At 35.8% G+C, this 14139-nt stretch overlaps 1 protein-coding gene across 1 annotated transcript; it reads left to right on the top strand.

Moving 5' to 3' along the window:
* The first annotated feature begins 2885 nt into the window (after positions 1 to 2885).
* On the top strand, positions 2886 to 13907 carry ankrd6a (ankyrin repeat domain 6a). The gene is made up of 14 exons (XM_079854320.1): positions 2886 to 2993; positions 3222 to 3320; positions 3544 to 3642; positions 4692 to 4794; positions 4914 to 5008; positions 5353 to 5451; positions 6463 to 6540; positions 7899 to 8003; positions 8214 to 8339; positions 8627 to 8788; positions 8860 to 9012; positions 9691 to 9804; positions 9901 to 10213; positions 12786 to 13907. Exons 1-14 carry the CDS (start codon positions 2991 to 2993, stop codon positions 13331 to 13333), a joined length of 2097 nt encoding a protein of 698 aa, XP_079710446.1. The 5' UTR covers positions 2886 to 2990; the 3' UTR covers positions 13334 to 13907.
* The last annotated feature ends 232 nt before the right edge of the window (positions 13908 to 14139 follow it).

Genomic DNA, 14139 nt, shown 5'->3' with positions numbered 1-14139 from the left:
GCTGCATCGTGAGTGACTCCAGTCTGAACTTCAGCCCATCATCTCTTGAAAGCTCGCTGTCATAGCCTCACATGCTTTCTGCTTCTGTACCTCTACAAAGCCAGCAGACTGCAGCTGATGTTGGGAATTTCCTCTGGGACAGCAGCCGGGTGAGTGGTTAGCTGGTGTAGTCTACAGATGTTTGGTGTGTTTAGCACTGCTCTGTAAGTATATGAACTCTGGCCTCTGCTTTCTCAGACACACTGATGCTGTGGAGTGACCCAACGGAAACTCTTAAAAAGGTAATTTATTCATTTTTATTATGACTATTTAGTCATCTTTGATTACCTTTTTAGTTAGTTTTAGTTCTTATGTTGATTATTCATTCTACTCAAAGGGTTTTCAACTGGTTAATGGTTGAAAAAAAAGTATTATATTATAATATATTATATTATCTGAATTTCATAGATGTGTGTGGTCATTCGTCATCAATCTTTATTTGAAACATTGTAATGCCTACAATATGTAGACATAAGCTAAACTATTTCATAACTATATTGCACTGATATATTATACATGGTGGAGCATATAGAAATAATTTATTAAACACATAGATATTTAATGTATACAATATGCTGTTGTTTCTTACAGTGACAGCCAGTTAATGAGTGATTTCAACAGCCCGATTTGAATGTGCTATATTTTGCTCTTAGCAGAGTGGGGTTCAGTTTAAGCTTTGAGGTCAGTTGATCATTATATAGCCTACAAGATCAGCTTAGAAATGATCCACAGGGATCGGGCTATAAGCAGAAAGGCTGGAACTGCAATGACAGGAGCTGTACATCTGTTCTGACTTCAATTTCCATATAAAATAGACTATGCTTATACTGAAAGAACCACAATATATGCTGAAGCATTACGTGATTCGCATAGATTTTACCAAAGTATAGTTAAGTTTAAGTTGCCAAAGGAAATTCTTTGAGCAGAGATTGTATCTTCTTGTTAATTATTTTATTATACAGCACCTAATACTGATCCACCCTATACCCTGCAAACACTTTTAATCTTTGTGTTATCTTAATATGTATAATTTCCCTGTGGACGGAGTAATGCAATATTCATGAAACAGTGAGTACGGCCTTGAAACAAAAACTGCATGAGCAGAGCACACGAATCCAGAATTGCTGTATTGCATTCAACCCACTTTAAACTCCCAGATGTTGCTTTTACATACTTCATGATGACTTCAAAGGAGATACATAGTAGAATGTCATTAATACAGAAGTGCTGTGTTGAGAGCTAGTTATTCTAAGATCTGTGAGATGTTGAGAGACATTGACATCTCTGTCTCCTTGACATCCAGACTTACCTGTTTGTTTTATGTGAATGCAATATCATACCTCCTTCAAACACCTGCTTTACTTAGCTTAAAGTGATTTTATTTGACAAATATTAAAGTATACGTTACTGCATAAGTCTCAATATGATATATCCAAGTAGAAACAGTACTGACTGCGAGATGCACAAAATGTTAGTGGGGATCGATTGTGCTCAAGAAGTAGGTAGAGACTTCTGTCAGTATGAATGCAGCATGTGGGTAAAGAGTATTAAAAGTGTACTATAAAAGTGATGTATTAATTAAATTTGTGAGCTATTCTTCCAATTTGAACAACTTAAGACCAGCCTGTTAACCTAAATAATTTTAATATTTAAGAACAAAGCTTGTTTCAGTGCAGTCAGTGTGATATCAAAATTCATGAGCTATAGCCTAAAAGAGTTTATGAGTGCCATTGCATTCATTAACTTCATGTACTGTTAGGCAGCATGCAACAATAGTGTATATATATATATATATATATATATATATATATATATATATATATATGACTAAAAGAGACAGCAGAGCTCGTCTCCATCTGTCCTACTGCTCCAGCTGTAGCTCGTCGGACTCTGAGACTAAAATCTTGCTCACAGCACATTTGGTCCAGGCTTTTAATGTGTCCTTTGTTCAATGCATATTTTAAGCTGTTTTCACCAGAATTCAGAGAAAATCTCTCTAATGCTGTAATGTTACTGTGTGCAATCCAGATCTCTTTTCAGTGAGAGAATGAGATCATGCTCTTTTCTGAGAGATACTTATTGAGGCATGGGACAAAAATGTGCCATTTTCCATGTGCCAATGTGCCATATTAATATTTAGTGAATTTGCTTTTATTTTCCCATTTTCATTTTAATTAAGTAATTATAGTACTTATACTTATTTCAGTTTAACTTCAAGTTTTTCCATCTAAAATCTATATTAAATTTTGATTTCAGTTAATGAAAATGATTTTTAATAGTTTTAGTTAACAATAACAACAAAACATCATCAAGCTATCAATTATTTATAAAAAAATATCAATATTTGTTTCATTTATATTTATAAAGTTCTAATATCAAAGTCAACCTTCTGATGATTAGTTTGTCAAAGGTTTCATTTGCTGATTATTTATTATAAATATTTTCCATGACATTATTATCCTACTGTGTTGACGAACTTAATTACAGATAGGAAAATTTTGCGGGGGAAAAAAAACAATTCTTGTTTTGTCCCAATTTAACTAAAAAAAGAGGAGCATATTGGCACACGCATAATGTCCGGAGACAGACCTGAAATCAAAACAAGAGCTTAAATCATAGAGTTTCATGCTTATCCAGAAATATTCCCTCTTGCCCATGTGCAAAACCTAAAGGAAAGACTACAATGAATCCCTCTCTGTTCCTGTGCAAGGGATTACCCATGTGACTCTTTTAATGTCAGTAAAGACAGCTGGTCGTACACTCTCAATCCTGCGTGCGGGATTGTGGCACATCTGCGTATGATTTCTTTTCACGTGAGCATGCGTGACTTGTTTCCACAGGACGTTTGCAGTCCAGCTCACCTGATCTCACTTAACGGTCCCACGGAGGCAGAGCTCACTCTTCAGGGGGGCGGTCAGCGGTTACCAAGGCGGCCTGGAAGATGTAAACTCATGGTCTATCTCTTTTGCTTCTCTTTTTGTGTCTGTGTCAACCATTATTCCCTTGAGCGAATGATAAGGCTGCTTAAGCCCATATTCTTAAGGTTTGTTTTTTGCTAAGGCCACAATTTGCAGTCTTCTAGCAAAGTTTGAATGGGCCTCTGGTGGCCTTTAAGCAGATGGGATACCACACAACCGTGCTAAATGTTAACCACAATCAGTTTGTGTTTTTCTTTTTTCTAGGGTCATCAAACAGCCCTGCACCGGGCAGCTGTTGTGGGAAACCGTGACGCCATCTCTGCCCTCATCCATGGAGGCTGTGCACTTGATCTTCAAGACAAGGTCTGTTCATTTACAATCGAAAAATTGTTGCATTATGAATATCAGAACTATGGCATGCTGTTCTAAATTATACATAAATCTAGCTAGCTGTAAATTCACCTGTCAGATCTATGTAAAAATCCAAACTATAGTACGTTGTTGTGCTGGAGTCGCTTTAACCTACATGAAAAACGATTTATTTGTGGTCAAATCCATGCTATAGAATCTGATTTTCTTTCATCAGGAAGGAAACACTGCTTTGCATGAGGTGTCATGGCATGGCTTCAGTGCATGTGTAAAGCTACTGGTCAAAGCTGGTGCCGATGTCCAAGTGAAGAACAAAGTAAGTAGATTTCCTGTGTATTATTTTCCTTTTACCTTAGGATTAAACCAGATTTTTTATTAAAAAGGGTCATTTTTCTTGAGCGTCTTTAAAAATCCCAAGGATTATTTTGAAAAGCTGAAATTTCTTTCCTGTGTTTATGTATTTCCGTTTGAAACAGGAAGTTGAAAAATTAAAAAAAGCCAGTTTTATTGGTTTTTCATTTAGACAACAAAAGGAACGGTTTCACTTTATTTTAAGGTTATGTAGTTATTGTACTTACTCAAATAAGTACTGAGTAATATTAATTAACTACATGTACTTACTATAGAGTTACGGATAGGGTTAGGGTTTGGTTTAGGGTTAGTTACTTGTAATTATGCATAATTTACTGTTATTAGTAAGTACATGCCACCAAAATAAAGTGTTCCCAAAGAATCTTCTGCTAACATACTTATAACAAAAGACATATACATTTAAAGGGACATTCTCATTCTACAAAGATGTGCCCCTGTCTATTTTCCAGGAAATTGTGACCCTGGATCACAAAACCAGTCACATGTCGCACGGGTATATTTGTGGCAATAGCCAAAAATACATTGTATGGGTCAAAATTATCGATTTTTCTTTTATGCCAAAAATCATTAGGATATTGAGTAAAGATCATGTTCCATGAAGATATTTTGTAAATTTCCTACCATAAAGATATAAAACATTTATTTTTGTGAGTGAATGCAGCAAAATCACGAACATAAATGGACAACTTTAAAGGCCATTTTCTCAATGTTTCGATTTTTTTGCACCCTCAGATTCCAGATTTTCAAATAGTTTTATCTCGGCCAAATATTGTCCTATGCTAACAAACCATAGAAGCTTATATATTCTGCTTTTAGGTGATATATAAATCTCAATAGCAGAAAATTGACCCATGTGACTTTTATAATGCATATACACAGTATCCACTAAAAGATATGATCTAACCATATCAAAAACTCAACATTTTGAACACCGGAGATGTTATGTTAAACTCTGTTAAACTGATTTATTTTGTATTACTATTTCATTTTAAGGCAGGAAACACTCCTCTACATCTAGCCTGTCAGAATGGACATTCCCAGAGCGCTCAAGTGCTACTGCTTGGTGGAGCTATGCCTGACAGCAAGAACAATGCATGTGCACTCTTTTAAAATCATTAAAAAAATGTTTTAACGATTATATATAAATTGCAATGTGAAAGTAAACATTTTTAAAAACTGAATAAGAAGAGGAATCATTTCTTTCCTTCCAGGCAGGTGACACATGTTTACACATTTCTGCACGCTACAATCACTTGGCCATGATTAAGATCCTCTTGGGTTCTTTCTGCTCTATGGCTGAGAAAAACCAGGTCAGATCCTCTTTCTGATTGTTTTGGATCCAGCACAAATGTGGTTCATTTGTTATGTCCTAGTTTTTTATTAAGTTAATTGGCAATTATTCTATAAGATATCAAAAGATAACAAAACTACATAATGATTTATGGATGATGAATTATATTGTACTTCAACGAACCATAAGAAATTGGCACACGTTGAAAAATTCAGAGACAAATTAACAAACAATGAAATGGTCTTTGTGTGTTTTAAACTCCAATATTGTGGTTTAGATTACAGCAGTTTTCTCCTGTTAATTCCATATATGATTACAGATGTTTTGGTCATAATCTTTAGGGAAAAACTACATATTTTTCAGATAGGAGACACTGCGCTCCATGTCGCTGCTTCTCTAAATCACAAGAAAGCTGTAAATCTGTTACTAGAAGCAGGAGCTGACACAAACATCAGAAACAATGTAAGTCGTGTAATCTCATGATATGCCTGAATATTGTAGGGTCATTATTAAAGTTAGTTGTAATAGGGGTGTTTGGGGCTGAATGATTCTACAGCTTAAAGGGATAGTTCACTTTGAAATTAAATTTTGGTATGTTTTAGCTTACCTCAAGGGCATCCAAGATGTAGGTGTCTTTTTTTCCGCAGTAGTTTCAATTTTGATATTTTTAGGTCAAACCGTTCTTGTCTATCAGTCCTATAATGCAGGTCTGTGGTCACTGTCTCAAAGAGCATGCACAGAGTCCAAATTAAAACAATTCCCCATCGTCCAAATTAAACAATTCCCCATCATAAGTACACATTGATGGCCTAAGACACGAAACGAGCGGTTTGTGTGAGAAAACAAACAGTATTTATATAGTTTTTTAACTCTTGTACACAGCCACGTCCAAGTGATCTGAGGGCCAAGTGATAGATATATATACACTAGATGTCGCCTTGGATACGGCAGTTCATTGGAACAAATGCCGTAGGCAAGGCGGCATCTATTCTAGTGTATATATCTATGCACCAGTCTGCACACACGTCACACACCAGGATGCGCGAGCGCCCTCAGATCACTTGGACGTGGCTATGTACAAGAGTTAAAAAACTATATAAATACTGTTCGTTTTCTCACACAAACCGCTCGTTTCGTGTCTTAGGCCATCAATGTGTACTTACGATGGGGAATTGTTTAATTTGGACGATGGGGAATTGTTTTAATTTGGACTCTGTGCATGCTCTTTGAGACAGTGACCATAGACCTGCATTAAATGACTGACAGACAAGAACGGTTTGACCTAAAAATATCAAAATTGAAACTACTGCGGAAAAAAAGACACCTACATCTTGGATGCCCTTGAGGTAAGCTAAAACATACCAAAATTTAATTTCAAAGTGAACTATCCCTTTAACTGTCAATATTTTGCCCTTGACCATGGCATTTAGCTGACTGTAAATTGCTGTTAAATGTCAACTAATCTATCAACAGACAGGCCACACTGCTCTTGATAAAGCCCAAGACCATAACAACCGAGATTTGGCTATTCTTCTTGCAAAATCCAGCCAGGTAAGCAATGTTATTTACATTGAGAGATTTTCCATTTAGAACCAGTTCATTGTCCCATCAGACATACTCATTTTAGCGAAGCGTTACATGAACACTTGATTCGCTCCTGAATAAATCAGCGCTATTGAACAAATCCATTTATTGAATGATTCAATGACTCATAAAGGCAGTCTCTTGATTCATTTTTGAACAAATCGTGTTGACTAATGATACAAATGACGCACTCATAAACACAGTCACGCGCCGCGACCTAAGGTGCGTTCACACCATGTCGTAATTCCCATAATTATGAGATTTCAACTTGTAAAAAGCGTTCACGTCATCATAGAGCTCATAATTACAATTTGTAAGCTGGGAATTTTTGTACCACATGGCCGCTGTACCACCTGATTATTGCAGATTAATTTATAATAGAATAATAATATAAAGTCACTTGTTGTCATCTCGAAATTACAGTAATTATGGCATACCGTGAACCCTGAACTACTGGTAGCTTATAAGGATGTAAACCATTGGAGCCTTTCATACAGAATGTGTTTTAAAACTACAAACAATACAAGACAGGGAACTATTGAGTTAGTTCCCTGCCTGTTATTGTTTGTAGTTTTAACTCAATTTCTCCTTCGTGTTCTCCTATTTTCATTAACTGAGGGCTTAAATACACAAGGCAAACAAAAGAGCTAACAAGATAATTAATGAGACCACAGGTGAACGGGATGATTAATCAAACAAACTGGGTCAAATGACAGACACAGGGAAAACAGAACCAAAACACATACATGTAACAGATTAAGGGTCTGTTTACACGACACCGTTTTCAACTAAAAACGTAAAACTTTTTATGCGTTTTGGCCGTTCTTTACACAACAATGGCGTTTTGGGTGCCTGAAAACGCAAACTTTTGAAAACGTGTTTCAAAGTGAAAGTTTTTGAAATCGGTCTCCATGTAAACAACAAAAACGTGAATCTCTGAGGTTCTATGTGTTCAGTCTATAGTGTTTCATCGCCATCTAATGGCCTGACAGCAGAATACAGCGTTTTTAGTCGTTTTTGTGGATCCGTGTGAACGGGGATCGTTTTGGCAATGGTGTCGTCTGTACGCGAAAAAACTCAAAGGAAAAACCTCTCTGTTTTAAGCATATCGTTGTCGTGTAAATGTACCCTTAGCTTGCGAATCATTTTTATTTAGTCAGAATACACGCTTACTTTTGAATGGCCATCAATGGAAAAAGATGCTTTGTGCCTTCAAATGGTGTAGTTACTCCATCTACCAGCAGGAGCTAACTGAACTATCATAAAGCATCCAAACATTATTCTACCAATAGCTTCTCTAACTCAAACTGCGTCTCCCTGTTCAGGTCCAGAGGTTTGCTCGTGGAAAGACAGTGAGAAAAAGAAGAGATGTGCTGCGGGCCCAGAGGAGAACTCAGTCCCTTCCCAGAGATCAAACGTCCCGACAGAAGGTGGAACATTCAGATAAGATTCACCCATCTAGAATGACATCTGCCCTGCCGCAGATTCATCATTTGTAATATGATTGGGGTCTAGGGGCCAGAGAAAAGAAAATGTCAGTTGACTTACTAAGCTTCCATAACTCTAGAAGAGATCAGGAGGTCATGTGATTGTTTCGCCTAAAAATCCCTCTCACGCTGAGCACTGCCATCATTGTGCAGGACTGTACAGAAGTGGCTGAAGACACGAACAACAGTGATCAAGTATTTCACAGGATACAACCTGAACGGAAAACAGCAACTCTAAGCCCCAGCACGAGGAGAAAGATCAGGAGTCCAAGAAGGAAGGTAGTGATATTAAATTCATATCATTAGTAATTACGGTAATACCTATTATAATATTGAATACTATAATATTTCATAAGGGATGATGTAAAGTAATAATAAAGAAAATGATTAAAAAAAAGGGCATTATTTTGCAATAATGCTGACATGCTGATTATACAGTATTTTGTGCATTAGATGGCTTAATAAATAAACATGAAATATTGATTTAAGTTATCTGTTATTTTAATATTAATAAAATGAATCTCAATAATTCTAATAATAAATATTTTTTTTATCTATTAAAAAAGTTGGAACATGTGTCCCGGAGAGAGTATCAGCTCCATGAGAGAGGATCTCCATCCCAGAGAGTGAAACACAGCAGCCCCAGCTCTCAGGAAGAAGATCAAACTCCGGGAAAAGCCTATCAGCTTTTTACACTATACAGAGACAGAGATGGACAGATAAAGCAGGTAAACACTACATTAGTGCTATAGTGCAGTGTTTGTTTTAAACCTCTTAACCAGTGACTGTGTGCAAACAGGCTCCTGCAAGCGACTGTCATTGTAAGCCCCTGATTAGAACGCTGGAGAAAAAGCTGAAAGCCACAAAGATGGAGATGAGGTCAGAAATCCACACCGTCCAAGAGGAGATGAACTGCAGGCTCGGCAGAATAGAGCAAAAACACAAGCATCAGGTTTGTCTTTTACATTTTCCTTTGTAACTCACCTTTTTTTTTGATGTTTTACTCACCAAAGCTATATTTATTTAATCCAAGAATACAGTAAAAACTGTAATATTGTGAAATATTACAATTTTAAATAACTTTTTTTTTTTTTTATTCTTACATATTTTCAAATGTAATTTATTCCTGTGATGGTAAAGCTGAATTTTCAGCATTGTTGCTCCAGTCTTCAGTGTCACATGATCCTTCAGAAATCATTCTAATATGATGATTCGCTGCTCAAGAAACATTTCTTAATAATATCAATGTTTTTGTGGAAACTGTGATTCTTTGACAAATAGAAAGTTTAAAAGAACAGCATTAATTTGAAATACAAATCTTTTGTATCATTATAAATTATAATGTCTTTACTGTTACATTTGAAAATCTTAATGATACCAAACTTTTGAACAGTAGTGTAAAAAAAAAAAAAAAAACTTGTGATTTGGAATTGTTTGAAATTGATTAAAAAAATTTGATTAATATAAGTAGTACCATTTAATATCTAGGATTTAGGAAGACTTGATCAGTTTTGGTGCGTGTCTCTTTATTGTTGATTTCTTTGTTATCCCTAATAAATTGGAAAAACCTTTCTGAAACCAATGCCACTGAAAACATGGGTATTAAAGACTCATATCTCTTCCTGTTCAGATTAAAGTGCTTGAGAAACTCACGCAGGAGCGTGTGTCAGCCGAGAGGATGGAGTGTCATTATCGAATCAATCAGAGGGCCACACTGGAACGCATGGAGGGCGAGAGAAAACAGGTACATCAGCTCTAGAGAAGAGATGCAAGACCACACCATCGCATCAGTCTAGACATGATTAATCAAGCTGATGTTGCTCTGATTTTCTCTTTCAAGCAGGCAGCTGCTACCAACGCTGTAAAAAGCTGGTGCATGTCTAAGATTCAGGATCTTGAGGTGCGAATGCCTGCAGACACACAGTACTACAAACTCCTGCGCTCTCCGTCGGCCGATCACTCTCTGGTGGACTCAGACCCCGAGGGTCTCCCGCTGCTGTCACTCGTCTCTGAGGAGAGCTCCAGCTCACTGGCCACCTACGTCAATGTGTTACCCAGCCCAGGACCAGCTCCTAACACCGATGCGAAAAGTCTGGAGTTTGGGGACGCACTTGGGAGGAGATACTTTGAGATGAAGCTGAATGGTTCTTCAGGTTCAAAAACAATGCTTTGGAAAAAAGCATTTTTTTATCAGTATCATTATCTCCAGTAAAATATCTAAACATCCTTGAAACGAGTTGTACATTTACCTTAGAATTGCATTGTATATTAAGATATTAAGATCATATGAAAGAAAATGTATCTACAATACATTTTTGTTAATTGTATGTATATATATATATATATATATATATATTAGGGCTGTCAAAAGATTAATCGCGATTAATCGCATCCAAAATAAGTGTTTTTTTAATAATATATGTGTGTGTACTGTGTATAATTAAATTTGTATATATAAATACACACACATGCATGTATATATTTAAGAAAAATGTGTTATTTATATATATAAAAAATTATATTTATATATAATATAAACTATATAAATATATATACAGTATATGTATGCAAATATTTCTTAAATATATACATGCATGTGTGTGTATTTATATATACAAAATAATTATACACAGTACACACACATATATTATGTAAACACAAACTTTTATTTTGGATGCGATTAATCACGATTAATCTTTTGACAGCCCTAATATATATATATATATATATATATATATATATATATATATATATATATATAGTGCTGGAGATAAAAAGTTTAAAGTTTTTATACATTTTTAACTTAATAAAGTTTGGAAACATTACTATTTTTTTGTTTTTGAAAGAAGTCTCTTATGCTCATCAAGCCTGCATTTATTTAATCAAAAATACAGGAATAACAGTTATATTGTGAAATATTATTACAATTAAAAAGAGTGGTTTTTCTATTTTAATATGCTTTAAAGGGGGGGTGAAATGCTCATTTTCACTCAATCTCCTGTTAATCTTGAGTACCTATAGAGTAGTATTGCATCCTTCATATCTCCAAAAAGTCTTTAGTTTTATTATATTTATAAAAGAAAGATAGGCTGTACCGAGTCTTTCCGGAAAAAAACGAGCGGCTGGAGGCGGGCCCTGTGGGCGAAGCTAAAGCTGTGCTAACGCGCCGAGCTAGTAACAACACACAGAGACAATAGAAGCAGTTTTACTCACCGAACCTTTATCATTGTGACTGCTCGATCCTTAAGCATTAGACGATCTGCAAATCCGTCGATCTGGGCTTTGTTTATAAAACAATCATCGTCGAAATGCAGGGAACAAACAGTCTAACACAACTCCGTTTATGCTCAGGAAAAACAAACTCCATCCACGGGTTCCTTAACGCTGGGTTCTTTGGGAATCTGTGCAGGGTTGTCTTGCCCTGGCAACCAAAAACACACTTCTTTGGTGACACTGACTTCCCAAAAGCCGGGCAGGGCGCTTTGATGGCGAACTGCTTTCGCTCTCTTGCTCTGGTCTACGACTGCGCGCGCCCGCGATCTTACCGGAGAAGTGCCCTTAGGACCCATATAAGGAAATTCCGTTACATCTGACGTCACACATACCCATACTCGAAAAAAACTTTCCGAAACTTGTGACAAACCGGAAGGACAATTTTTGGCACAGAAATACTCCTTCAAACGTACAATTTAATTTTTGAAACTTTGTCCATGTTTAGCATGGGAATCCAACTCTTTAACAGTGTAAAAAACTCAGTATGCATGAAATAGCATTTCACCCCCCCTTTAAAATATGATTTATTTCCGTGATTCAAAGCTGAATTTTCCAGTCTTCAGTGTCACACGATCCTTCAGAAATCATTCATGCTGATTTGATACTCAGCTATTATCAATGTTGGAAACTAAGTTGTGCTGCTTAATATTTTTTTAGAACCTGTGATACATTTTCCAGGATTCATTGATGAATAAAAAGAACAGCATTTATTCCAAATAGAAATCTTTTCTAACAATATAAATCTTTACTATCACTTTTTATCAATTTAACACATCCTTGCTGAATAAAAGTATTACTGACCCCAAACTTTTGAACGTTATTGTATACAAAATATTTATATTTTAAATAAATTCTGTTCTTTTTTTTCTTTTTTTAAACTTTTTAATCATCAAAGAATCCTGAAAAATATAATTCAGGTTATAAAAAAATATCAAGCAGCACATTGATAATAAATCAGCATATTAGAATGATTTCTGAAGGATAATGTGACACTGAAGACTGTAATGGCTCATTAAAATTCAGCATTGCATCACAGAAATACATTATATTTTACAGTATATTAAAATAGAAAACCCTTATTTTAAATTGTAATAATATTTCACAATATTACTGTCTTTTTTCTGCTGTTTTGATGAAATAAATGCAGGCTTGATGAGCATAAGATACTTCTTTCAAAAACATTAAAAATAGTAATGTTTCCAAACTTTTGACCGGTATTTGATTTAGTTGTTTTCTGATGAAAAAAATGAATCGTTCATAAAGGGCAGAAACAGGGTTCATTTTTGATTTCATGTTAATCTTTCAATTTTAAAGGATTTTTTCAGTGTTTTGTAATATGCTGTACTCTAAAGTAAGGTATTTAAAATAAGATGTTTAAATTAGCCAAATTTATTAAGAGCCCAAATAAATTAATAATTTGTTTGACTAAAATATCTTTCCATATTCACACAGATGATTATCTTAACCTGACAGCTCCTTCCATGGTCAAACACAAACCTCTTGCACGGAGGCTGGCGACTGCTGACCCCAAGTGGCTTCGAGCAGAACTGCAGGAGGTTGAGGTCTCAGAGTCCAGGTCAGACAAGGGGGATGCCAGCAGTAGCCTGTCCACATCCAGCAAGCGATACAGCGACACAGAAGCAGCGATCGGCCCGGCCTGGAAACACGGCAGGCACCTGAAGGATAGGATCAAAGCACATCACGCTCAAACCCAGCAGCAGGGCACCATGAAGACCCTGGAGGTGTTTTCCCAGCGGCCCGCAGAGGCCAGCTTCACTCAAGAGCGTGCAAACTTGCACGCCATGGAGGTGACGCAGCGTTTCTTTGAGACGGTCTCCACGCAGCTGGAGCGCTGGTATGAGAGGAAGATCCTGGAAGCGCAGAAGGTGTCGGAACAGAAAGCTCTGCAGGATAGAGCCAGTCTTATGGAGAAGATCATCACCCTGGAGGAAGAGCTACAGAGGCTTCGCACTAACACTAAAACCAAAACCAACTCTTGACACGTACGGTACAATGCCCACATGCCTGGATTCCTCTTAATATGAAAGTCATGGGCAATATAAACAAGATTGGAGCTTTGTAAACTGTAGCTGAGTAAACTTCAAAGTAGAATTGTACTATAGTAAAAAAGAGGGATGCAAAACTCGTATAGGACTCCCTATACCTATATAAAATGTATAGGACTCCCTTTTAATTTTTCCTTTTTCATTAATACATGTATACTATAGTAATAACAGTAAATTATTAACTAAATTAAGTAACTAACCCTAAACCAAACCCTAACTGTAACTATAGATTAAGTAGATGTAGTTCATTAATATTACTCAGTACTTATTTGAGTTAGTACAGTGTATCTAATAAAGTGTATATATGTAACCTAAAATTCTTTCATCATTTACTCACTATCTTTCAAACAGGGTTGATAAAGATTGCCACATCCCACAGGAAGTTCACATGTAATGCATTCTGGGAAACCAAATGTTCCTCTCTGGAGAAATATAGAAAGTGTATACAAATTTATATAGCTGGCATTTCAGAATTTAGTTTTCTATACAATGAAAGGTCTGGTCTATCAAAAAAAAAAATACATAGGTAAAAACATACAAATAATATAACAATATAAATAATATAAGTATTAAATATTGAGATGATTCAAATGATTTCTGAAGGATCATGTGACACTAAAGACTGGAGTAATGATGCTGAAAATTCAGCTTTACCATCACAGTAACAAATTATTATCATCTATTAATTATATTTAAAATATAGAAAAATAGAAAAGTTATTTTAAATCATAATAATACTT

Source organism: Squalius cephalus (genome assembly GCF_949319135.1).
Source record: "Squalius cephalus genome assembly, chromosome: 20".
Classification (NCBI taxonomy): domain Eukaryota; kingdom Metazoa; phylum Chordata; class Actinopteri; order Cypriniformes; family Leuciscidae; genus Squalius; species Squalius cephalus.
This window is presented reverse-complemented; position numbering and strand designations above follow the sequence as displayed.

Bases quoted from the DNA above. Each gene is read 5' to 3' on its own strand.
- ankrd6a (XM_079854320.1), top strand. The intron at 8,340-8,626 runs GTAGTGATATTA...CTATTAAAAAAG, and splicing joins TCAGGAGTCCAAGAAGGAAG to TTGGAACATGTGTCCCGGAG. The intron at 9,805-9,900 runs GTACATCAGCTC...TTCTCTTTCAAG, and splicing joins TGGAGGGCGAGAGAAAACAG to CAGGCAGCTGCTACCAACGC.